The 26,062-nt window shown below is 39.5% G+C and overlaps 1 protein-coding gene across 1 annotated transcript in view; it reads left to right on the plus strand.

Moving 5' to 3' along the window:
• The first annotated feature begins 874 nt into the window (after positions 1 to 874).
• LOC103623563 (gamma-aminobutyric acid type B receptor subunit 2-like) overlaps positions 875 to 26,062 on the plus strand; it is a 39,626-nt gene continuing 14,438 nt past the window's right edge. The window contains exons 1-4 of the mRNA XM_008642673.2: positions 875 to 989; positions 13,704 to 13,928; positions 20,251 to 20,433; positions 22,376 to 22,505. Of these exons, the coding sequence (XP_008640895.1) occupies positions 942 to 989; positions 13,704 to 13,928; positions 20,251 to 20,433; positions 22,376 to 22,505 (586 nt within the window). The 5' untranslated portion in view covers positions 875 to 941. The remainder of the gene's footprint in view (positions 990 to 13,703; positions 13,929 to 20,250; positions 20,434 to 22,375; positions 22,506 to 26,062) is intronic.

The raw sequence follows: 26,062 nt of genomic DNA on the forward strand, positions 1-26,062 counted from the left end.
TCATTAACAAGCAGTTTAGCCTTTTGCCCAGACCCGAATATCTATTCTAATTGTGTACAGCATAGTAGCTAGTAACCCTTTGCTCTGTGTGTCAGCTGTTCTTTCCTCTGTTCATAAAAAAAAAATGTGAGGAGGGCAAGGGGTGGTTCTTGCAGGTTTCTCTGAGTCTTTGTTATTGCTCCTCCTTCATACAAACAGTTCTATTAGTCTCCAAGTCCTCTTGATTCTGCAATATTATACAAGCTCCTTTTCAAAATAAATGGAAAGCTACAAAGCTTCCAACAGTATTTCATTTTGCACAGGCAATCACCGTATCTAAAAGACTTCCTTTTTTCCTTATTTTTGATGATTTATAGTCTCTCCTAAGCTACTGGTGTAGTTTCCATAGTAAATGGTCTTTAATTTAGCTCATGGTTATCAATGAAAAACCACCTGAAACACGGCAATGTTTCATACATTGTTTATCAGCCATTTGCCAGTGACACAAGAACCGCAGGTGAAAGGAAAGAGGAATTTAAATACATTATTTTTCATGCCTCTGCTTTCAAGCTGTTTGCCTTGTTGGAAAATTGTATGTCCTAAAGCTGATAAATATGACTGACAATGTTAAATACAGAGTGACTTCAGACATTTTCTTTCAGGTTTGCAGTAGATGTGACCTCACCAGGTAGTAGGTATCATGCAGCTGTTTCCTCAGATCCTTGCTTTTCACGGTATTTCTCTGCAGGTTCATGGGTCCGCTCTCATCACAAGTTACTTTAAAGTTGTCCACTCTGTATTCTGCACATCCTCAATTAACTGAAAATATATCTAAGTACCACTGAGGTGCAAATGCAAAGGAAATCTGAGTCCAACTATTCCACCTTTTCATTTTGCAGCCGGACCCTGCGGGCAGAGATATCTCCATCCGACCAATCTTGGAGCACTGCGAAAACACCCACATGACCATTTGGCTTGGGATCGTCTATGCTTATAAAGGGCTGCTGATGGTAAGCACAGCTTCTTCTGCACAGCACTGACTTCAAGCTGCTATTTACTGATAGGCATCAATTGAATTTTATTTGCTTTCCTGATGGCTGGGAGTCAGTTAAAATGGCCTTGAGTACAAGTTTTATAATCAGGTCTGTTTTAAAGTTCATTAGACAATAATATGTGGATATATGCATTTGTAAAATAAATAAGACATTACTAGCACTTAAGCTGAGTATTATAGGTGTACCACAAACCATGAAATTTAGTAGTGAAAAGATGGGTCTACAAACGAGACAGCTTTGTAAATAAAGAAGTCAAATCCTCTGAATTCCTATAGGTTCTCCAAAAAGGTAGATTTAGATTGTTCAAGGTGTTTGCCTCTTAGTTGCAAATGTCCTTGAGAAATAACCACAAGATGCAAGATTAATTTGGGGCCTGAATCAAAATAACTCTTTTGTCACTGAGGCCCATCTCGATAAAAAGATTTAGTTACTAAAACAGAGCTCAGGAATGAGGAACCCTGAGGCTTGATAGTTTAAAAAAAGAAAAAGAAACTGTGACTATTAGTGATTAAAAGCTCCTGAGCCTGAAGGTTTTGAAAACACTGATTTTGACAGCACTGACCAGCAGAACACCTATCTTGAGTTGAGCCCCATCTGGATCCTAAGCCTGATAGACATTAGTCTACAGTGCCTGAAGGGGTCAATCTGTTCTGTGCATTTGGAGCATGCTGGTTCATTAGGACACCGGGAAAGATGGGGTCAGCTGCTGCCACTTGGTGTGGTTGGTGCTGCTGCCCAGAGGGGGCTGCTCGTGCCAGGAGTCCTTTTCTTCCCTCTCCCCTGTGAATGACTGCTCTGATGAGTCCTGCTGCGTTTCACACTGCTTTCTTCAGGCTGAAAAGTGTTTAAAGAGAGATGGGGGGTTTTGTTTCTTTAAATTCTAAACAGTTGCTTTGTGGTCAGACCACTCTGCTGGGGTGAGCCTTCAAGCAAGAAGGCACTAGCATCAAATGTCTCCAGGTCCCAGGTGAGAGCTCAGATCCTCGAGCTACTAGGCAAAAGGAAGTCTTCTCAGGGGAAGGAAAGGGAAAGGGAAAGGGAAAGGGAAAGGGAAAGGGAAAGGGAAAGGGAAAGGGAAAGGGAAAGGAGAAGGGAAAGGGAAAGGGAAAGGGAAAGGGAAAGGGAAAGGGAAAGGGAAAGGGAAAGGAGTAGATGGCTCTTTTTCAGACAGAGAATGTCCAAGCAGGCTGTGAAATTAGGACCTAGGACATACTTGCTCCCTCCAAAGGGATCAGGAATCAGGAGAGATTCCACACCTCAGCATGTCTGACTGGTCAGCTCTGGGTGGCTCTGGGTGCACATCAACCTTGGCATGTAGTGCAGCATTGAGGGATTTGTGTCCTGAAGGATGCTGCAAGTTGGGAGCCATGACATTGACCAGCACTGGGGCCACAGTAAGATTCAAACAAATGGTAGGGTTTCTTTGGTTTTTTAAATAACTTCATCAATGTTTTCAGTAAAAATATTTTAAATATACATTCTCAGGCAACTTTCTTTGAAGTTTCAAGTTTGAGTAGTGTTAGACAGTAGTCAGACTGCTTTGGTTCTCACTAGCTCTTTGCTGTATATTGATTTGTCAGCATGTATGTTGGACTATGTTCTATAAGGTATGTGACTGTCTTTAAGTCTGTAAGTGTCACTTGCAAGCTTATTTTGCAAATGCCATTACATTATTAGACAATAATATGTGCATATATGTGGATATATGCATATGTAAAACACCCAATTCACTATTGAATTTCTTGGTTTGTGGCATATCTATAACATTCAGCCTAAGTGGTACTAATGTCTTATTTATTTTATGTATGCCATTACTCACTAATTTCAGACACACAGCTTTTCATAACCACAAGTGAAATACACACTTTTTATTACTCCAGTGCCCTCTTAACACACAAATCGCTACATATTAAAAAGGAAGATACTCATCTGAATCATTTAAATAATTGCTATGATGAGTGAATGAGTGATATGAGGACAACAGAATTGATGCATTTTATCTCATCACCAAAAACATTCTGTACACCACACATACTTTGCCTTCAGAACAAAAAACAGAACCTCTCATGTTACTGTATCATTTTATAAAGGTTTAGCTAGTACAAAATTCTGTGATTTGTAATAATAAAACATAGATCTAATTTAACATGCTATATACTAAAGAGCTAGTATTGCTTATTACAGTACAATGCAATATTTAAGGTAAAATGGCTTTACTCAGGCCAAAATGGTTTACCGTGACCTCTTGTCTCAAAATAGGAATACAAAAAATGGGGTTAACCTAAAAAAGTTCTTTTCTTTTTTGTCTTGAAGTAAAAGCAATACTGTCTATTCTGATGTCTTAAATGAACTGATGCAGTGAATAAATCACTCAGGGTAGGGCAGAGCACAGAAGGGAAGGCAAGGTATGGCAAAATAAGGGAAGGCATTACATGACAGGATACATTGGTTCCCTCTAAATTAAAGTAAGCAAACTTTAAAAATCAGATTCACAATTCTTCAATTGCCTCTGAAGGGATGTGAGGAAATTCTTACTTACTTCATGAAGGCTTCTCAGTTATTAGATTCAGATTCCTCAGGACTCGTGACTAGAGAATAACAGGAAAATGACCATCCTACATTTTGCCTTTACCACTTTATTAATTTTCTTAATGAACAGTGTATTAGTCTTCTCCAGTTGCTCCATACTTAGAGGATTCAGTGTTTTCTCCCTTCTCAAGTTCAGCTCCTAAAAGGCTGCAGACAAGTTCAAGGTCTGTCTATGTGTACATGTTGACCATTGCAGAATAACAGAATCAGTTAGGCTGAAAAAGACTTCTGAGATTGAGAATATTCTATGCCTGAGCACCATTACGTCAACTGGATCAGTTGCACCTCAACTAGTCAGTTGCAGTATTTTGATTTTTGATGAGGCACACATTGAAAAGCACCTTTATTTCATGTATTCCAAAGGATGACAGAAAACACACCATCTTCACCTTGCTGGTGATGCGTTATTAGGGAGTGCACTAACATCTTTCTGAGGGGTATGAATTATTTTTCTCATCTCAGCCAGAACAATACCAGACTGGACTCTTAGAATGCTTTGCTTATTAGTCACACACACATTAGTCTTGTCTACTGTTTGATCCCTCTCTTCCTGATAATGCTTTAAGTTAACATTAGATTCAAGGTGCACATATGTTGGAAGTTTCATTGTGTCCCTGACATGTTATTACAGATACCTGTTATTCAGCTACTGAGAAACAGGCTTTTGAGGCAAAACTATATTTTGAGCTTGACTGTTGCTCTCTGTATGAAATTCTACTTTTGCCCCGTGTTAATTGAGGGGGTTTTAAGCCATAACCAATAATATTGACCACTTCCCATACACCATTTTTAACAGATCATCCTTAGCTAAGAATGCCAAGAATGCCAAGAATGAAAATATCAGTATGGTTATCAGTATCTCATGACTGAGATAGGAAAAAAAAAAGCATATGCACCATGCAACTTGATAAAAGTCCATAAGAATAAGAAATTTATTTTCTTCTAAAGATTCATTTTCCGGCATTCCACTATAGTTGATATACTGCACAACACAATTCTGTAATTGATTTATGAAGCCAAAGAAAACATTAATTCAACTAATACATATCCTTGGGATAATGTTCAATATTAATTTCAAGACTGAAAGAATCCTCTGCTTCCTAAGGCTCTCTAATTGCTAAGCTGAATGTGTCTTATTCCAAACCTTGAACTTTGTTGGCTCTTGCTTATATGTTATCCCTCTTTCTCTAAAATGGCCTGATGTCTTTATTTCTAGGAAAATTTTCTTGCATTTGGCCAAAGTTCTGTGATTTTTCTAAAAATCTTGCTGTGAGTTGTCTACCATTCTTCGCCTTTGCTTCCTCTGCATCATTTTCAGCCATGTTATTATAGTCTCCTCCAAGCCCATGTACATGTATGGGACAGCTTAAGTTAGAATTTTTTTAAAAACTATCCTTTTTTTTCAGTAACTTCTCTTTAATAGCTACATGTTGAGATTTATCACATAGATTTCAATCAGTTTAAATTTGTTGTATTGATTTTATAGCATTCAGTATTTAAATAATGATACTGTGCACTGAGAAATCTACTACTGAGAAATCTACGTAATCTTCATGAATGTAATTGCCTTTATTCAGTCTTGCAAAATAATAGCATGTTGAATTATATTTCTATCCTTTTTTTTTTTTTTGTTCCCCACTTACTGGATGAGTTCATGTGTCAGCTATTTCATTAATTTGCTTAGGAGAGAAATTACAGTAATAGCTCTGTAATCACTGGGGGTGTTCCACTTTCTCTTTTCCCATATGGCCTCTTTGCATCTTAAGTGGAGCTTTGCCAGAATTCCAATAAATATCAACAAATATCCAACAAATCTTTGCTATATATAAATATCAAATTAAACCCAGTAGTCCAGACAACTTCTAAATCAATTCTTAAAACTCCTGCATGTAAATTACAGGATCTCTGTGATTAAAACAGCTTGTCTTGACAGAGTTTTCAAGAGGTCTCTTACTTCTGGAATAAGCTGCACTTCACTGTTTTGGCAAGATGTGAATGGACTGTTCCATCTCTATGTAAATATAGGGCAAAATCCCTTGTTGAGCAATCTTATGGTGCACCATTGCTATTGAATTTTTCATCTTCCAAGGAATTAATCATTATTACAATTCATTTTTCTCAACTTACATTTTTATAAATCCTTATAAATTCTGTTAATGCTGCTAGCCATTCATTTACTACCATACATTTAACTTACCTTTTCTCTATCTCTATTTTAGATCTTTAATTCATAATCATTGTTATGAATTTCCTCTTTTTAATTTTTGTTACATTCTGTCTAGTCTTTGGCCATTTTACTGCCTGTTTATTTTACATTCCACAACAACCAAAATAATTTTTAAGGTAATAGCTTTTTTACACATGTAAAGCTTAGGACAGATCATTCACAGCACATACCCAAACATCTTTCAGTTGCTGTTTGTAAATATCCCTGTTGCTTCCCCTTCCCCCTTCTCCAATGGTTTCTTTTGCTTTGTTGGCTAATTCATAAACATTACTTTTCCATTTTTTTTATGCACTTGGGAGTAGATTTTCAAAAAAGGAGTTAGGTACCATGGTTTAGAGCTTGAGTTCCAGTCATGGCCAGAAGCCCACTCTTCAGTCAGGACTTTGTGCTCTTGCCCCTACAGGCAGGAGGGGAAGCAGATGCTTGTTGTGTGACAACCAGTCACCAGTTAGCAAATATCCAGCAGAAAATTTGGTCACTGACAGCATTTAGATACCTACAGATGGTACTGGGGGATGGTCTGGCTGTCCTTGCTGCATGTTGGATGTAGCTTCTCTCTGCTACTTCAGGTGCTTAAGCCCTCTGTGTGTGTCAAGCCCAGGAGCTGCATATGAACCGTACAGCTGTGGTGTGCAAGATGTGCTACTCCTTTTATTATTTTACTATTATTTTATATTTACTCAATGAAGGATGTAAAGAATTTTTTTTTTTTTTTTTTTTTGTCACTGAGGAAAGGGAAGCAGTGGAGCAGTCACCCAGAGAGTCTGACCAGCTTTTGTCCTAAAAAGGTTACAAAACCAGACTGGATAAAATTATGAACTGCCTGGACTGAACTCACATCTGAGCCTGCTTTTTGAGCAGGAGGTTGCACTACATGATTTCCTCAAGTCCCTCCCAATTATCTTATGAGACTATATCAACCATATTATTAATTCATTCATTTATCAAATTAATCAATTTGAAGTGTAGAAAAAATGAATAGTTTTCAGATTATGTTAAAATTCCCAATTGTTTTCTGATAATACCTTTGATTTTTAACACATATACTTGCATTCTTTCCTAATTCCCTTCATGATCAAAAAGAGTACTCAGAAGAAGGAACTTCCTCTTTGTCGATTAACTTGCATGATTCCAACTCATATATATGGTGGGTTTAGCACCAACCCATCTGTCCCATCTTGCAGTGATCAGAGAGGAAGGTAGTTAAGTTTTGCAGTGGGGGAAAGTAGTTTATAGTGGTACCAGATATTTATTATATCTTTTATAAAACATGGACAGTATTTTAGCATCCAAAACCACATTTCCATATGGTTTTGTTGGATAAATTTTTCCCTAATATGACCATAAGGAAACTTCAAATATATTTTTGAAATGTTGCAAATAGTGCAGTATTCCCTTACATGTCTCTTGGCATCAATTTTTGCACAGCAGAAATAGATTTAAACTGTAGCACACACTGGTTTTTAGCAGAGGTGCTTCACCTCTTTACAGAGCTGTGATTGTGGTAATCTTATGCCAGAGACAATATAACGCTATTCCAAATGGATATTTGCTAATGACCCGTTGTGTATTTGTTTAAACTTAGTTACTAGAATGTGTTTCATGACTAAGCAGAATTTTCATGGAAAAAAGTCAAATATAGTCTCAATGGAAAGAGGGGAAAATATTTTATTGACCTGTTGATTTGGGAGGCTGGAGTATAAAGTGAAATCTTGATGCCTGTTAGTGTTTGTAGCTTTGTACCGCTGCCTTTCTGTCCTGCACTGGGAATAAAGGATTTTGCCAAGAAGAAAGTCCTTCAGCTGAGTAGCTGAATATCATATCTTGCAATTAAAAATAATATTTAGCTCTTGTCCTAATGCTCAATAGAAATATTAAGCTTCCAGAGCAGCTCTGTGAAAATGAACTAAATACACAGCTGACTCAGATCAGGGGAGTGAGCAATGGTTTAACATCAGATTGTACTGACTGTGAAGGTAAGAGACCTACAAGGGCAAAGTTTGTCTTTCAGTTTTCTAACCTTACTTATTGTACTGCTAATTAAAAAAAAAAAAGGTCACTTTTATATGCATCTTCCTGAAAGCTGCTCAGTATTTTTACTGCACAATTCTCCAGTGAAAACATGAAAACCAAAAATCCCTTTTTTTTTTTTTTTTTAAGTTCTGAGAAACCTCATTGAAAAATATCTGCAGCCATTTCACTGAAATAAAAATGTGCCTATGTCTGTGATGATCTGGATTTAATGAATGAACCTGAGTAAACAACACACAAGTCAAGCTTCACAGGTACTCCAGGCTGAAAGGTCTTTACAGGCCAGAGTCCAGAACTGCCTTGGTTTAAGGTGGCCAGGAGGGGAAATCTCACACTAATCTAGCTAGAAAAAAACAAAACCAAAACAAACAAAAATCTCCCAATGTTAAATCTTTAAAGAAAAGGCTTCATTTTATTTTTTTATATGGCAGAGCAGGGCTACAATCCACAAGTGAGTAGGGTCAGTGCTACTACAATACAGCAACTAGCTGCAAAGCTGCAGCCTGGTCCAATATATAATCTTTCCAAAACCATATTCCCTAGTTATTGGCAAGCATGACTTCTGACAAGATTGGAGATTTTTCCTCTGGTATTTCTTTGCTCTTCTCAGATATCTTCAGTATAAGTTTCTTTATCTTTCTTTCCTAAGTTTCTTTATCTTTCTTTCCTAACCTAAGCTGACATGACTTTGAAAGGAAACATATAAAAAATGGTTTAAAGGCAGTACCATGGAGGTGAATAAATAATTTCCTTCCTGTCATGTGACAGTCTGTGCAATCCAATAGCAAATTAGGCACTTGGTTGTATCTATTTATGTTGTGGATCTAAGAAATTGTTACTGTGTTTAGCAGTAATTCTCATGAACAAGATTTAAAATTAACTAGCTGGTAGAGTTTTAAAAAAAAGTGTTAAATGTTTTCCAATACTTCAGCTACAAACAGCTATCAAAATTTGGTCAGTATAAGTTTCTTTAAAATTAAAGTTTGCCTGTAAAATTCTGAAAACACAAGTATTATATTCTCCATACACCTGTTATGCTTCTAACATTATAATACAGATTTCTCCTAGTGACCACTATTCTATCTTTAATCACAGTGATACAATCCTGTTGTCTTCAGATACTGTTTTTCCCAAATGTATGCAGTGGTTTTCTCACAGCCTTTTTGGGTGCACTGACAACACAGCCTAAACCTACCATACCAACAGTTGCAAAGACACTCTAAATCAGTGTCAAATGGAAGCTGCCTACCCTCAAACAAAAGGCAAAACAAACCAACCCTGCCTGTACAGCTGCCCATATCTTCTGAGAAAATCCAAACCAATATTTTATGGCACTTTATACATCAAGAAGATGTGTGTATTTATTAGACCACCAAAACTGAAGAAGGCTTTACGTTCATGACTGACAGTGTAGGAACTATACTGCAGTTCCTAGCTGCATTCACAGTGTCATTGGTCGAGATCCAAAAAAGACTAAAATTAGTCCATTAGACTTGTTAGTAGGCTGATGTGTCCTTAAATTTTATACAACTATTTCCTATAGGAGAACATATAGCCCCGAGTTATTTGGAGATGCGTGGGGTCCATCAGAAGCCTCGGGATGGGAATTGTAACTGCCAGCAAGGAGCTGCCTAAGTGAGCTGGTATAAAACAGTGGGGACAGATGTGTCCTACACCTCTCCAAATCCAGCACATTAGCACTGCTAAGAGCTGCCTGCCTCCATCCCAATGCATATTCATGCATGCCTTCTCTAAAGACTGGTTAATCAAAATTCTCAGCAGAGATCAGAACTAACATCCCATGCAAGTGCCCAATTAATTAAGACAGTCACTTTCTCATTACATAAAATTCGACAGCTCTGAAAGAAGTTCAGGTGCTCCTTCTGGAGCCAGACTGTGCTCTGGAGTTAGGGAGCACATCTCAGGCAAAACTTAGAATTGTGCCGTGTCCTCCAAACATGAAGCTACACAATGGTCATCGCCAGCATCAATGTCTTGAATGAAGATGGCTGCTGCTGTATTCTGTGTGGGGCCCAAGCCGGTAGACAGTCTGAGAAGCCTTTACCAGCTTGAGCCCTGGAGGAGGAAAGACAGCTGCATTGCAAATCCCGGCAGGCAGTCTTAAATATCAAATAGTCCTTAAATTCCACAGCAGTCTCCAGAATTAGGGGCCCCCAAGCATAATTTGAAATGTAATTTTCTTATCTGGGGAAGATGAATGTTTAAAGTTTAGGTACCAGGAGTAAAGTGGAGCTGAACTAGGTACTATGAGTCTGTGTTTTTAACTGTAGCTCCCAAGTTTCATATTCGAAAGTTGTCAAGGAATCACAGAAATCGGGACCCTTCACTAGCAATATCTGCATCCCATTCCTCAACTGAGCCACTTTACAGGATTTTACCAAGGGATTTACAGAATTTTTACTGTCATAAAACTGAATCTTTCATGTGTGCATATTGTTTGAGCCTCAGGAAGGAGGAAAATAAGAAGGGCAGATGGAGGGAAACCAAAGCATCGTGTTCCCTCAGGAAGTCTTTATCTCAGAGGAGAAACCTTACCAACCCCATGGAGCCCTGCAGGCATCTGTACCAGGCAAACAAGGAGCACCTCTGCAATCACCACTGCACTGGCAGCAGGATGCAGAAAACTCTCAGCTTTTATCCATGTTTGAGTCTCAGAGATGAGCTGTGACTTCTAGAAAAGGAAATCTCTCTTCCTGAGGCAAGCATTTTACCCCAAATGCTAACAAAAATTAAAAACAATGCTCTCAGATTTACAGTGCTTAATTCTGGGGAAACCCACTTGCTGCAAGAGTCTCTCCCTTTCTTTAGTTATCGTATAAATAAGTACATATCTTCCTTTCATCTCAAAGATATTTAACAGTTTCCCATGCTGTTCTCAATTATAAATGAGAATGGGCCAAACCGTAACCACCACAACACTCCAAACGATCTTTTTTCCATTATAATTGATATTTTAGATCATTTTATAACCACCTCAGCTATAAATTCATCCCCATTATTTGTAATAAGTGCTCATGTAAGTATGTTGGCTGTATTCCCAGAATAATGCTTTTGGAATGGAGTCTGTTCATACTGGGGGAAGTGGACGAGAGTGAGGGATGACCTACAGCCCTAAAAATCTCATTAATAATTAACCATAGTCGGAGAAGATAGAAATCTTCTCCATCGTTAATCAGGGTCTCATGCCTTTAAAAATGCGATGCAGAAATACAGATAAGGATTCCTTCTACCCCTCAAAACAGGCCCAGACCAGCCTGTTTGTCAGTTCATGGGCTGGCAAAATGTAAATTTCCAACAGAACTGAGCTGTGCAGCACCAAGAGTGCAGGGAGTGGACAACAGGCAACCCCTGAGATGATGGGGTGTCTGGAAGGAACAGGTGTGTACCCTAAAAAAAGGTACCACCACTGTATGTCCCCCCAACACATCCAGGTGAATATAGTGACAATTTGCTTCTGCTGAGCCTGCAAGGGAGTCTGTACATTCCTGCTCTGCCTGTGCACATGCCAGACCCAACAGCAAAGGAGTGCTGCCTGCACCCTTCCCCATTGGAGGTACTGCCTTGTTTAGCAGAAGGGCTCTGAAAATGTATCAGAGGATGAGCTGTTGCTCTGGCACAAAGCCTGATAATGGGCTCACACACCTCGGCTGCCCTCCCTGAATGGCCAAGACCCCTTGCTGACCCAGGTAGCTGTCTACAGACCCCTTAAGAGCATCCCCTTGCTGTGCTCTGCCTGCAGCAGCCACTACTGCTCTTCCTGCAAATCTTAGGCTGCTGGGAAGGTGAGGAGAAGAGGCAATGGGCCAGAGTGAGGTGTGGGCTCTAGTCCTACTAAAGGAGATGGGTTAAACTGAAGAGGCAGGACTCCAACAATGAGGCAATGGAGTGCCCTAGGAGAGGACCATCTCCTGAAGTAGTGTGGAGAGAAATAAGGTGGGAATGTTGCTGAAAAGGACTTGGGTAAGGATTGCCAGGGCAACTACTGCTGCTGTTGCTGGGAAGGGCCACCTGTGTCAGTGTATCTTGACAGGGATTGCAGCAGTGATGGCAGCACTGGAAAGTGGGTGAGCAAGTGATTCCACATCCCGTGCCTGGACTGCGCAGCCCCTGCAGCCTGCCACACTCCATGGGCTGAGAGTAGATGCCTAATCTGCCAAAGCCTCCCAGCCAGCGCTGCCCATGAACATGTGGCAGGGTGACATGTGCTGCAGGCAAGAGAATGAAATAAGCCAGCAGACAAGCTCAGGGAGGGCAGGGCTGGCAGTTCAGCAGCAAGTCCTGATTGGAAGTGCCTGGGTGAGTGGGTAGGTGGCTGCAGCCTGCAAGTGCCTGTGGGAGTGCAAAATAGCTGAATCACAAGTGGTTGGCTTTGTTGCCATTGTTATTTGAGATAAAAACTAAGCAAATAATCAAGGAAATTTGCAGTTACTGGTGTCCAGGTGTTACTACAGTTGAAACCCAAGTCTGTAGAACAAACATCACTCTGTCACTTGCCTGCTCTCTTTTGTTTGTCTGGCAGCACTGTTCTTCTAGTCCAGGTTATTTGCCATAGGAAAAAAAAAACCAGAAAAATAGAAGGTAAATTATACTAGACAACTGCAATTAATCCCCCAAATGGCATCATCATTGACCTCCAATTTCCTGGATTGCACATAAATTGGAGTTATATGAAAGAGAATATTATCTTCATGATATGGCAGTGGACAAATGTGATAGTCTGGGAGGAAGGCTACTAAGGTCAATGGGAATGCACCTTTGCTCTTTCTCCTTCTTGTCTGTCCCTGCACTGTGATCAGAAAAAAAGCTAGAAAACATAGAAACCATGCCTTGGACCTTAGTGATAGTTCTTCTCTCTGTCTTTTCCTTTCATCCAATACCATCTGCTCTCTGTCATGCTTCCCAAGGCACCATACAATCCTACGGGGCTTTGCCTAGACTGTAGGCTGGGTTACCTATTTACAACATCTTGAGTTCGTTTAGGGTTTTACTGCATTGCCAGGACTTCTCTGAGGAATGCAAGAGGAAGAAAATAATTGTTTGCAGCAGTTCACGTTGCAGAAAAATCTAATTAAATTTCGAGGGATGGAGATGGTTTCCTTCCACTAAAGGCTTTCCCCTGCTGAATTGCAAAAGCATTTTGCAAATAACAAAGGGGCTAAAGCTTAAAAATACACCGAAGGAAAAAAGCAAACAAAAAATTGCCACAAGAATGTTTCATGCCAGAAATCATTAGACAACTGCAATTGAAAGGCCATTACCAACTCCCACTATAATAAAAGACATTATAATTGTAATCTGAACAACTCGGGTGACACTTTCTGCATTGTATATTTATCTCTCATGGGACACATCTTGGCACTGCTGCTTATTAATGTAGGTGATAATCATGTAATGAATGGCTGGATTGATAAGAGTATATTGAGAACAGCTGCTAAAAATAGCTAAAAGAACAATGCACATTATATCTTTACTGGAATCCTTGAAAAGAAACAGAAGGACTGTCTTTAAAATTATTAAAAATATAAAATAAAGATAACCATACCATTTAGAGAAATTTGTTTCAATCAGACTAATTTTAAGTTTCACATTTTTCTTGTTAGAGTCGGAATCTGTCCTAGTGAGCAAAACAAATCCCACAGGTAATTAGATATTAAGCAAAAGGTAGGTGTATATCTCTGAATTGTAATATAACCCATAGTTGTCAAGTTGGAAAACACATCTGTTTTAAACTAGTGCTTTTTCTGGATGACAGCCAATTCCTCTTATAATTATCATGTTTTCTCCTTCTTTTACCATTTCAGTTATTCGGGTGTTTCCTCGCCTGGGAGACACGGAATGTCAGCATTCTTGCTTTGAATGACAGCAAGTATATCGGAATGAGTGTGTACAACGTGGGGATCATGTGCATTATTGGTGCTGCTGTTTCATTCCTTACTCGGGACCAACCCAATGTGCAGTTCTGCATCGTTGCTTTAGTCATAATATTCTGCAGCACCATTACTCTCTGCCTTGTGTTTGTACCTAAGGTAGGTGAATTTGTTTTGCATGAATATGGATTTTTTTTCCTGCTGTTTTGTAATTATGATGTAATATGTAGGTGTTTATTACCTTTTCAAGTTCAGGAGATATGTATGAATTCTTGACCAAGCCCATCTATAAACTCTTGTCTCCGGACCCTGAAGGAGAAACAAATCTTCGTGACATTTTGGAGAAAGTGTGAATACATCAGCTTCTAATGTCTATATTTTTACTGAAATTGTGACTGGGGAAACAAAAGTTGTTTTCTGTAGTTTCAATGGAATAGTCTCTCTTTCCAGCTTTCAGGAAATTTTTGGAAAGAGTGGGAATATAAGTGGAGATTCAGGGGGAACAGGTCCTGTTGTCTACTCTGCCACATTTTGTCTTTTCTCTCTTCTCTTTGGTGACCATTTACAGCTACCAAAGGAATGGCATAATGCTGTCCCTGGGGAGTTTTAGGTTGGATACTAGGAAAAGGTTCTTCACCCAGAGGGTAGTTGGGCACTGGAAAGGGATACCCAGGGAAGTGGTCACAGCACCAGCCTGACAGAATTCAAGAAGCATTTGGACAATGCTCTCAGGCATTCTGTGTGACTCTTGGGGTGTTCCTGCGCAGGGCCAGGAGCTGGACTTCAATGATCCCAATGGGTCCCTTCCCAGGATATTCTAAGATTCTTACATACCCTAAGCAAGATAATCAAGATCTCTGTTTCTATACCTACAAAATAGTGAGATCTTTTTTAGTTCACTAGCATGATATGAGATAAATTGAGTTTAAATCTCTAAGTATTTGTTTATGGTGGTACAATAGGCTTTGTCAGCACCTCAGAGGAAAACTGTATGTATGCTGCAAATGCTGACACTGAAGTTATATTTGTTAATGGGTATATTAAAGGACTAAGTGAAGCACAGACTGGGAGGCACGTGCTTTCATTTCCTTTTGCTCTTTTGGGCTCTGAGGACAGGTTCATTGTGCCTTGTTGGAAGAATCGAGAAGATACTTACCTGCAGAAGGGTGGAACTTAATCAGTTCCCTTGTAGAGTTAGGCTTTAGACATGAATAAGACAGATCTTGAATGAAGGGAAAACTGATTTTTACATAAACTTACTTTAGCAAAGCCTCAAGTACTAGGGAATGCATTTGATGTTTTGAAGTAAAATGTTCAATTGTGTTCATTTTAAGTGGCTTGTGTAAACATAGCTTATTACCCCAAATTAGATGCATATGCAGTTGGATGTCTGAAACATTTGCAAGGCAAAATGTAGGTCTTTTTGCCTCTCAAATCTGTTTTTAGATTTTTCAAGTGAGTATTTATAAGAAGTTTGTGGCTCTTTATTGGACCATATTCAATCAATGTATTGAGCAAATTTTAGTCAGTAGATTCTGGTGCTTAGGGGCATCTCATCTACTGGGGGGCCAAGAACTGTGTGTGCAAAAGAAACAAGCTGATGAACTTATCTCAAAGCGCAATCACTGAAAGAAATTAGAGGCACAGACTAGCAACAGAAGCTGATTTATGATCTGCAAACAAAAGAAAAGTAATTTGTTCTCCAGGACTGACTAAACAGGATGTTTTTGCAAGTTCTGCAATTCATTTCTCAAATATTAAAAAGCCATACAGACATGTATAGTCATATTTTTGTTCTGTATCTTAGGGAAGAATCACAACTTTGTTCTAAATTGAGGGAACATTCACAAACACAGCAATAGAGTGTACTTTGAAACACACTAGATTTAAGTGGGTAAGCTCTATGAAAATGCATATTAAAACTCTGGTGCCAAAAATACCTCTACAGAATGTCAGAACTCTCTTCAAAGAGAATCATTAATGCTGTCCATGCTCTTTGCCCCTTTGCTTTCATGCTCCTTTGCCCATCCTTCTCTTCTCTTCTCTTGTCACAGGCTCTGAAATGACTTTTCTGATTCCTTTTTTAACCCCTTCCTCTGATCTTCTTCTAAACCCCAATTACCCTACCCTCATTTTTCCTCTCAGTTCTTTTTTACTCAAAATACAAACATGAACCATAGCCTCCTAGCATGAAGTACTTAAATTCTTTTCACATAGTGTCAGGTTTCCAAATGCTTAGCTATTTAGCAATAAAATTCATCACTGGATAAGGTACAAAAGAAAGATGTTGAAGCAGGGGCTGGAATGCAGCACTTCCAATGCCCATGTGAGTGCTTTCACAGCTGGAGAGTTCTTCTAGCACTCATATATATTGTCCTACATCGCCTCTCGCCGTGCTGTGCCACAGTCACAGCAGGATGGCTGGCAAGCACTCTCCCCTCAGCCTGCTCCAGCACAGGTTGCACAATAGCTTGTCTGGACCCCACAGACAATTATATCCAGCACTACCTAGTTTGTACATGTAGGTAAGATGTCAGTGTGAGACAGGCACCAAATCTCTCCCCTTAATCAAGTATGTCGTAAATTAGTACAATCTTAGTGACACAGGAGGATTGTTGGTGAATACTAAAGCCTGTTGCTCATCAGGCACAGGGGATGAAAATGAAGACCTGGACGACTGCACTTTCTCATTTATTAAACTGACCAGACAGATGCAAGCAGTAATGTGGTTCTGAGCCAGGTGAGTGCCACTACTTCTCTGCTATACCGAGTAAAGTGCATTCCTTTTAACTAATCTTCAGCAGTCTCCTGGGTCAACAGTGCTGAAATTCAATTTTACTCCACAGCTTTTTTATGAATCTGAATAGGCAACTACTCAACGATGTAGACACACTAGGGAATGAAACATGATATTTTCCCCTTCCTTCTTGTCAGCTCTACTAATCTTATTTACTTATAACACGGCAATTACTATACTTCTCCAGTTAAATGTCCATTTCGTCCACTGCTATTTTGTTCAGTAGCAAGTGCCTAGAAAAAAACATGAGGAAAATCCCATAGCAGAGTGAGACAGATCAGGGGAAAAAATGTTCATTACCCTTTCGGTTTAAAGGTACAAATGTTGATAGCATTATACTGCATCGTTATACTGCATTAACTGCAGACATTCTTGTTAGCTGATCAAAAACTTTCCAAATATTGTTACAACTATTGTAGATTTCCACAATCAAGCATATCTTGTAGAAGTTATCTGCAGAATTCAAACATGTATTATACGTATTTTTCCTGCTAGAAATTAACAGCTATGTCTAATTACCTTTTTAAGGACCAAGATATCTATAGTACTTTTCAGCATATTCTTCACTTCTTTAAAAGAAGAAATCCTAATATGCATTGTCTCTTCATGAAGTAATTGTCACAAGCTTATCCATATTTATGAAGCTTCCATGTCCTTTCATTTTTTCTACTCCATCCATTTTGAGACAGAACACTGGGCTCACTTGTAGTCACCCAGCAATTGCATACCATTTCTGGCTGCAATGGCATTAACACACTAATTCTTATCCAGTTTCCTTCAGAGCAGCAAGGCAAAACCAATTCTAGGGATTAAAACATTCATCTTCTGTGTTGGTAGCATTTGATGCCTATTTGGAACTGGCTCTGTGGATACTCATCATTGACCGTTTGTGAAAATTGAAACTGCACAGATGTAAGACAGCAAGATATAAGCTCCACTGACTTTATGGTCAGAAAAAAAAAATTTAAAAGCTCATCTAACCCCATTCTTTGTACCGCATGAGCCAACAATATTTCTCATGGACTTTTCAATCTAATCCACACCATGTGAATGAATTCATTACAGCATGTCCCTGTTTCAAAACATGCAATCTTTAGCTGTAAAATCCCAGGTGAAGATGATTCAGTGGCAGTACTTCTATCTTATATTCAGTTTGAACTTAGACCACATCAAATTGCAGAACTTTTAACACTTCGGCCTGCTGCTTTCAGAAGCTTTGTAATTAACATTCTTCACCTTTAACTTCATTTTCATGTAGTTTTTTTGTCTGGGACTTAGACACAGCAGTCATTACAACCAGCCTAATTTGAAACAAGGAATTGTGAGACTGAAGACACTTCCTTCTGAGAAGGCTCAGCTACAGCAAGATACCCAGGGCCTTAAGCAGTTGGCTCTTGGTTATCTCCAGAGGAATACTTCCCAACTCCTCTGAGTATCTCTACCAGCATTTGACCACACTCACAATAGGAAAAGTTTTTCTGATGTTTAAGTGAAAATTCTGGTTTTTCAGCTTGTGTCCCCCTCCCTTTCACTGGACATCATTGAGAAGAGTCTGGCTCCATCCTCCTTACTCTCTTCCATCATATATTGGATACACATGAATAATGTCACCCCCCAATGTCTTTCATCTCAAGGCTAAATAATCAGTCTCTACTTCTATCCTAAGGGCTGTGATCATCTTCAGCACCTTTGTGGCCCTTCTCTGGGCTTTCTTTACTACACCTATCTCTCTCTTGCTCTGGGGACTCCAAACTTGGACACAACATCCCAGGTGTGCTCTTGCCAGGCCAAGTAGAAAGGAAGGATCACCTCCGTTGGCCCAGGGTAGTGTTGGCTTATGTTCCACCACAATTCCCATTGCCTTTACTGGAAAACTACTTTCCAGGCAAACACCCCTCATGCTGTTTGGGTAGGTGCTTGGGGTTTATTTCTCCTCAAGAGCAGGACTTAGTATTTCCCTTTGCCTAGCTTCAGGAGATTCTTGTTGGCCCAGACCCATTTCCTTCTAGACTGAGGAACAGCACTAGTGACTGGCTACCACAATCCTCTAAGCCTGTCAGTTCAGCCTAATTTGAATCCACTTCAGTGGCCTCTTGTCCAATCACTATTTTGTCAGTTTAACCATGAGGATGCTCTGGGAGACAGTGTTAAATCTTTGCTTAAGTCAAGAAAAATAACTCTCTACTCTCATCTACCAGCCCAGACATCTCACTGAAGAAAGCTGTAAGTCAGGTTGGTCAGGCAGCATTTTCTTTCAGGTGAAGGTGGCAAGGAGGCATTTCCCCAAATTCTTCTCTCACATCTCCTGAGCACAGCTGTGACATTTCCTTTCTTCCAATCCTCAAAAACTGCTCCAAATCAACATCATCTTCCAAAAGACTGAGAGTGGCCTCATGATGGCATGGACCAGTTCCCTTAATCCTCAGGCATACAATTTATCAGGCTGGCTGAACTTGATGTATTCAATTACTTTAGAGGTGTGGAATTTCTGAGGGCAAGTTTTACCAGAAAAGACTAAGGTGAAGAAGACACAGAGCACCTTAGCCTTCTCCATCTACTTTACCACCTGAAAAATTAAGTATATTATCTGCAAGCATCATCCCAATCTGCAGCCTTGGTCTGTAAATACATGCCAGGGACCACATTCTTCAGAGTCTAAGCAGTCATACCTCTCTCAATCAGAAGGTAGGGCCTTACTTCATGCCACCAGAGCTGCAGAACAATGCCATGCTCTTTAAAACAAGAGGAATCAATTCCGAAATGCAGTTATACCACAAAATCTGGGTGAGCTGTACATACAGAATGATTGCCCGTTCTCTCTTTTCAGATAATTCAACACCTCTGGATTTATGATTCCATGTCTATCCTCTCAGGGCAGGGAGCTCCTTCAGCTTTGTCTGTATACAAATATATATGTATGCTGCTTGGCAAGTAACATAAATTTTGTATTCTCCAGAGTAATCGGAGAATCTCTCTCCCCCTTGCCAAACAGCAGTAGCTTTCTCTCCTCATGTCGAGGTGATATTTTCACATTGTCACCGAGTGTTAAATTTTACTTACATTTGCTTAAATTAAATATGTTTAAGGTTAACTTTTTTTTTTAACTGGCTTATTTAATTTGTTTGAACAGATTTGGTTTATTTTGGGTCACTAAAAACTAATTAAGTTTCTGTTATCTCCAGAGTGCAATCTCCCATGAGTTCTCTCTGTTAATACTCCTGCTTCATGTCTCTCTCTGCTTGAGTGTTATTTGTAACAGTAGGAAAGGAGAAATTTCAGATGGAACTGTACTTGGGAAGGGAAGGGGTTGGTGGATTGTTTTTTTCTTGAAGAAGGAACATATTCTTTTAAAGTATAAACATGTCAGTGAAGGAGAAAAATACATTTTATAGAATATTAAAATATATTTTAATATATTTAAAATACAGATAAATATATTTTGAATGAGTTTTTTTCCTAATTTTTTTAACACTTCCCTTCTCATAATCATTTTCATTCAACCTATTCTATAAAGTTATTCAGAAATCATCTCAAGTAGTGCACATGGCAAGCAGAGCTCACTTTCCAGAGTTTTATACTTGAAAGTCAAAAAGGAGCTCTTGGTTTGCCTTTCAGTATTTTGAGATACAAAATAAATAGCTGCAAAAATAAAACAGGATTTCTTAAGGCTTTTCAACCTTTCAGCTCATCACACTGCGAACAAATCCAGATGCAGCCACACAGAACAGACGGTTTCAGTTCACTCAAAATCAAAAGAAAGAAGATTCAAAAACATCAACATCAGTCACCAGCGTCAATCAGGCCAGCACATCTCGACTAGAAGGATTGCAGTCAGAGAATCACCGCTTGAGAATGAAAATTACAGAGGTATTTTTTACTGCATGTACTGCCTAGGCACTTTATTTTTCATTGTTTTTTGTTGCAATTATGCAATCTCCTTAATGCTGACTACTTTTTAGAGAAAAAAGTTAACTTTCCCCATAGTAATAATAGGAAAGAGACAATTTATATGGTTTGCTAACTAGTACAGCAAATGTGTAGCAGGTGTGATAAAATGAAAATGTGCCTTAGCAAAATGAAACTTGCCCTATTATTTTGTGACAGGCCAATTGCCCTCTTGTTTCACATGGACATGCTGAGCTCCACAGCTCCAGAAGTGTAACCTTTACAAACAAGCATAAGAGCGATCCGCAGCCCCAGGGGCTCTTAAGGGCTGTCTTTGTTCCTGTTTATGGCTGAGTTCTGAGACTGCTTTTGCTGTTATTTCTCAGCCTCTTTGAGAGTTTGCTCCAAAACTTGCTAGACAGATTTTTACATCTTCCATGAAACAGAATTACGTATTTTCTTAAGGTAGAAAAAGACTTTTATGAAAGTGTGAGCTGACCCTTTTGGCACAAAGGTGGTGAAGTTTCTTCAGTACCTACTGAGGGAAAGGCTGAGTATTTGGAGGACATGAATTCCATCAGAGCTATAGCAGGTACAGTTATAGTTATGTCCATCCTTGCTCAGTAGACCTGAAACGATGACAAACCAGTCTTGAACAATTTTTGAGACAAGATAACCATCACTGATCATATCTTAAAGAAATTAACCTGTTCTTGTCCAGTCTGTATTCTTATACCTTGAAGAAAAAGTATTTTATTACAACAGTTATTTCTTTGTCCAGATCTTAAGTAATGACAATTGCCTAGGTAACTAAAAGGTATTTACTCAGGCTACCAGAGAGTCCAAAAGTAAAAGTTATCTCTACCTTGTTAAAGAAATTTAGTTCAGCTTTGCCAGCTTTGGCCCTTTCATGTGAGAGCCTTGACATTTTTAATGAAGGCCCTGCTGGCTATCTCTGTTCCTGTACTCTACTGTAGTTTTTTCTACTAAGCCTCCTAACACAAGATCTCAGCCTGTGCTTCGCAAGGTTCATGATGGTGAGCAGAGGTAAGGCTAGTCAGAGCAGCCACATTAGTGCTCGCAGGGCCCTGCCTATTTCTTTTGGACTTTGCTTAAATAGATTAAATTCCCAGAACCAGTAGGCCCAAATCCATTTCATTGTCAAGGGGATTTGGAACATGCCTTACCATGGCAAGCAGCTACATCTCTGTCTCATCTAGTTTGAGTTGCTATGCCTCAGTTCCATAAGGAGCAACATAAAGTTAATTCAGCACTTTAAAAATTCGGTTAAGCTGGTAGTGAGTGGGACATACTCTGGCACCACATCCTGCACAACTGTTCACAAAGAGGGTTATGAAGCTTGTTTCCTGTAATTTTCAATTGGGGCTATAGACAACTTGTAGAACAAGTTACCCCTTGAGGAGAGCACTCTGTGCTCTGCTCAGTGCTAAAAGTAAAGCATTCTTGGTAGAGTTGACTGCAGTCACTCACATGGCTGGACGTGCCATAGTTCCCTTATATCCTGCTGTGCGTTCGATAATTTGATGGATGAAGTGGTTACAGCTATGTATGCCACAATTTTACATGTAGATAATAAATAGTTGAGAGGTTTTCAGACTGGGCTTTCTAATGCTCGTATCTTTCTCATTTGTCAGTACACCTGAATTGCTTCTACTGTCAACTACTAAAGCTTATTTCTCTCCTATACCCTGTGTGCAATATCACAGTTGAACAAAATTTGTTACTTGTAGCATTATTTTTAGAGGTAGTGTAGTAGTGCTATGAGAAGACTGTATTTGCCACAGTGTAGTAATTGCATTACCACCTGCCTTCCAGTCTAATTATAGAAAGCTACGCCTCAGTGCACATACCTGAAGCAAGGACTCTTGAATTTTGAAGGATTTGTACTCTCTTTGTTTTGCAGCTGGACAAAGACTTGGAAGAGGTCACAATGCAACTTCAGGACACTCCTGAGAAAACAACATACATTAAGCAGAACCACTATCAGGACCTTAATGACATTCTTAGTATACGGAACTTCACAGACAGCAAAGGTGAGTGTTAGTAAAATCCATTAGTAGCTTAACCTGCCAAACTTTAGAACAGCAATCTCATTGAAATGGTTTCAGAGCACTCAGACCTTGGTAAGACAGAGCTTTAAATATTTTGGTTTAATTACAGAGAGTATGCAGATTCACATAATAAGCTACATAGTACCCACTGAGTAGTTATTTCTATATGTATGTCTTCTATTTTAATACACATGGTGAAGTGGGAAAATTTTAGAAGTGTACTTGTGTTCAGAAGTCAAGTTTTCTGTGCTGCATGGAGAGAGGAAAGTCACAGAATTTTAAGCCCAGTTTAATATGTGCTTGCCTGACTAGGATGCTGAAATCCTGCTTTTGGACACTGCTATCAAGCATGTAAAAGAGAAGCATGTAAATATTTCAGTGCTGATTTGGATTCTAAATGCAGAACTGAAGGCGCTCATGTATGAAAATTCTTCCCTAGGAACTGATAAAAAAGGATTTCATGACAACTATAATATTCCTAAGTTGTTTCTCCTGTGTCTCTTGCATGGCTCCCTGAAGAACTACATGCAAGAGAATTGCTTCCATTAGAGCCATTTTGCTTTTTGGGAAGCAATAAAATCTGGTGCATAGCGCAATAAAAGTGGAAGCCAGGACACCCACCTTCCATTTCTGACCTGGAATGGATTTGACTTCTGGCAAATAGCTTTGTACAGCTGAATATTACTATAGTGTGTGAAAAACTATCTGCTCTGTGTTTGTAAGTTGCAGATTTGCGTGTTTGTTACACTGCAAGGCTCCAGCTTCTTATTGATGTGGCACCATAAGCTTGGCTAAGTGGGACAGAAGTTACTCCTGTGAATAAACTTGAAGAATAATTTTAGAACAACAGCAACAGACCACATATGTCTTTGAAGTGTATTGAAATTTTGGTGGGATAAGGTTACATTTTCTTGCGCCTTTTGTTTTAGGCTGGGTATACACTGGGTTGTATAACTTGTGGCAAAAAGAAAAAAGAAGGAGAGTTCCCAGAGTCCTTTCTAAAAGTAAAAAAAAAAAAAAACAGAAGAGGGGAAAGGAGGAAAAGGAAAACGTAAATAGCTGCTGGAGGCGTGTGATTATTGGGCTGAGATCAGGAGCAAGAACTAACATCAGTGAGTGGGATGAGCAGTTTGAAAGGAACACATAGAATGTTCCTCTCATGTCAGATGCTCCAGGAAAAATGATAAATCATGAATAATATTTCAAGCAGAAAAGATACATTGCATTGTGCCAAATGCCCATCTGAGTTTGGGTATGAGGAACAAAAAATGATTCTCAAGAAATACACTGGGTATAAATTTAGGATGGATGCTTCCCACAGCAAGATGCACTCCATTAGCAGTAGGAGGCTGGCAAAGAAATCAAGGATAAAATATAACCTTTCTGCATTCTCTTGTGTCTATGTATACAAAAGATATCGATGCCTAATTGCTGCTTGAAGCAGCAGCATCCAAGATTGTCTCTGTTCCTAATTTTCCCCCAGTGCAGTTCCCTAGCTTTTACACTTCTGCTGTGGGGTGCATATTTAAAATCATCTGTATGGAGGCTAAGTATGGAGTATTAATATGCAGAGTAGCTTGGAACTATGTATTATTGGGATTAACAGGGTAGATATTCGGCATACTGAAGTTTCTGGACACAATTTTCTCAATAGACCTACCACATAAAGCTCCACACAAAAGTTGGGACAGGTGGAGAAAGATGTTCTTCCTTGGCCAACTTTATATGGAAAGATTAGAGCATCCATTCACTGGGAATGAGGAAGACCTGGCTCCTAATTTGCAGCAGGTGTTTGAAGCTTGGTCCCACACCTGGTGGCAAATACTCCACACATGTACATTACAGTGTATCCCAATTCTGACACAAGTGACATTAAATATTCATACTTCCAGGCTCTGAGCCACCGTGATCAACAACCCTTGCTAGCCTTTTCTGTCCCTCCAATTCCGTTTCTTCTGCTCCTTCTCTTTCCACATTTCCCTGTCCCTTAGCTACACGTCTGAATCTCTTGTCTGTTTGTCTCACCGCATCCATTCCCAAAAGTCAACCTATGTGCTTAATATAAATTTGCCATTCCAATCAAAATAACAAGGCTTTGGAGAATTCATGCTGCTGAGTCACTGCTGCTTCTGTGCAGATTCAAACAAACATCGCTTAAATGGTACTTAAAAAAATTCTGGCCCTTACGGCTACAGGAAAGCTAACTCTGAATGACATGACTATGCTTTCTGTAGCTGTGCATTTCATGAACTTTCAGGAAAGGAAAGTACAGAACCTTGAAAGTATGCATCCCTGGTGGTACTTGAGTGAAGAAGTTTCAGAATTGTAAATAATCTATTAGCATGACCTAGAAGTGACCATCTCTCTCATCCCCACTGTGCAACTGGGGAAGCCCGTCCAACATTGGTTTTGAGGTGATGATGAGGTTTCCTTAATCTTGTGAAAAATGTGAGCTGGGAGAGTAGGAATGGGACAGTAAAGAGAGAGGCTCAAAACAGCAGCTGACTTGGAGCTAAAAATCATAGGAGATAATGTGCCACATTCGCTTTGTGGTTCATTTCTATGTCACTTGTTTTTATAAAACACCTTGCTGTTCTGGAAGAGCTCGCACAGAGAATGCCATGTAGTGTAACCCCATTGCTATTGCTTACACAAACTCAGGGCACTGCTCTTCACAGAACAGATCATAATGTGGGATTTAGGCAATGCATCTCAAGCAAGCCCTAATCAAACTTTAATGTCATAGTACACTTCAGTAGGTTTCTGATCTGTAAAAATTGCCCAGAGTTAAAAATCCTAACTCCTATAACCAAGTGCCAAAGGAGGTTATTTGATTCATCTTTTCCTTCCCCACCCCCCTCATTTACATCAAACATATGGATTTAGGATACAAAAGTTAAATTACTTTAGCCAAAATAGGTAGAGGCAGCTGTGAACTCCTATATCTACCTCACCTCAGGCAGTGTTTCATAACTTTGGGATTCTTGGTTAGTTATTAACAGCAATAGCTCCTGGTGTATTCCAGGAGCCCTTTGCTGGCACAGGGACTCCTTCTTTACAGCACATTTCAGTACACCTCATTTAAAGAGAGATATTATCTGAAACACTCATCTCTTGTTCACAAATGCATAATGTTCCTGAGACATCTACAGCAATTGGCTATGTAAGAAAAGCAATTAGGAAAATGTGATTTGTGGTTTATGGCTTGATTGCTTTCTTTTAATGCAGGCTTTTTAGCTGCACTGCTACAGAGCTTTGTGTGGTCAAGCACTTTTCAGCATGCTCCACAGACTGTGGCTCTGGGACTTCGAATGGTCTCCCCAGCCGCATTTAAAAGGGCATACCATTAACTTCATTTGATACATTCCTCACATGACTGAGTCACTGTGCCTGCTAGTGACCTCAGCTCTGTGCCCAGGGCAACATTAACTTCTCCCCTGGCATTTGTGAGATCTGGTGGCCTTGCTGGAGCGGCAGAGCCACATGCTAGGCTGGGTTTGAGGCAGGGATGGGGTGTGGGGGAGGCCAGGCTTGGCTCG

This window comes from Corvus brachyrhynchos, unplaced genomic scaffold (genome assembly GCF_000691975.1).
Source record: "Corvus brachyrhynchos isolate BGI_N302 unplaced genomic scaffold, ASM69197v1 scaffold409, whole genome shotgun sequence".
Classification (NCBI taxonomy): Eukaryota; Metazoa; Chordata; class Aves; order Passeriformes; family Corvidae; genus Corvus; species Corvus brachyrhynchos.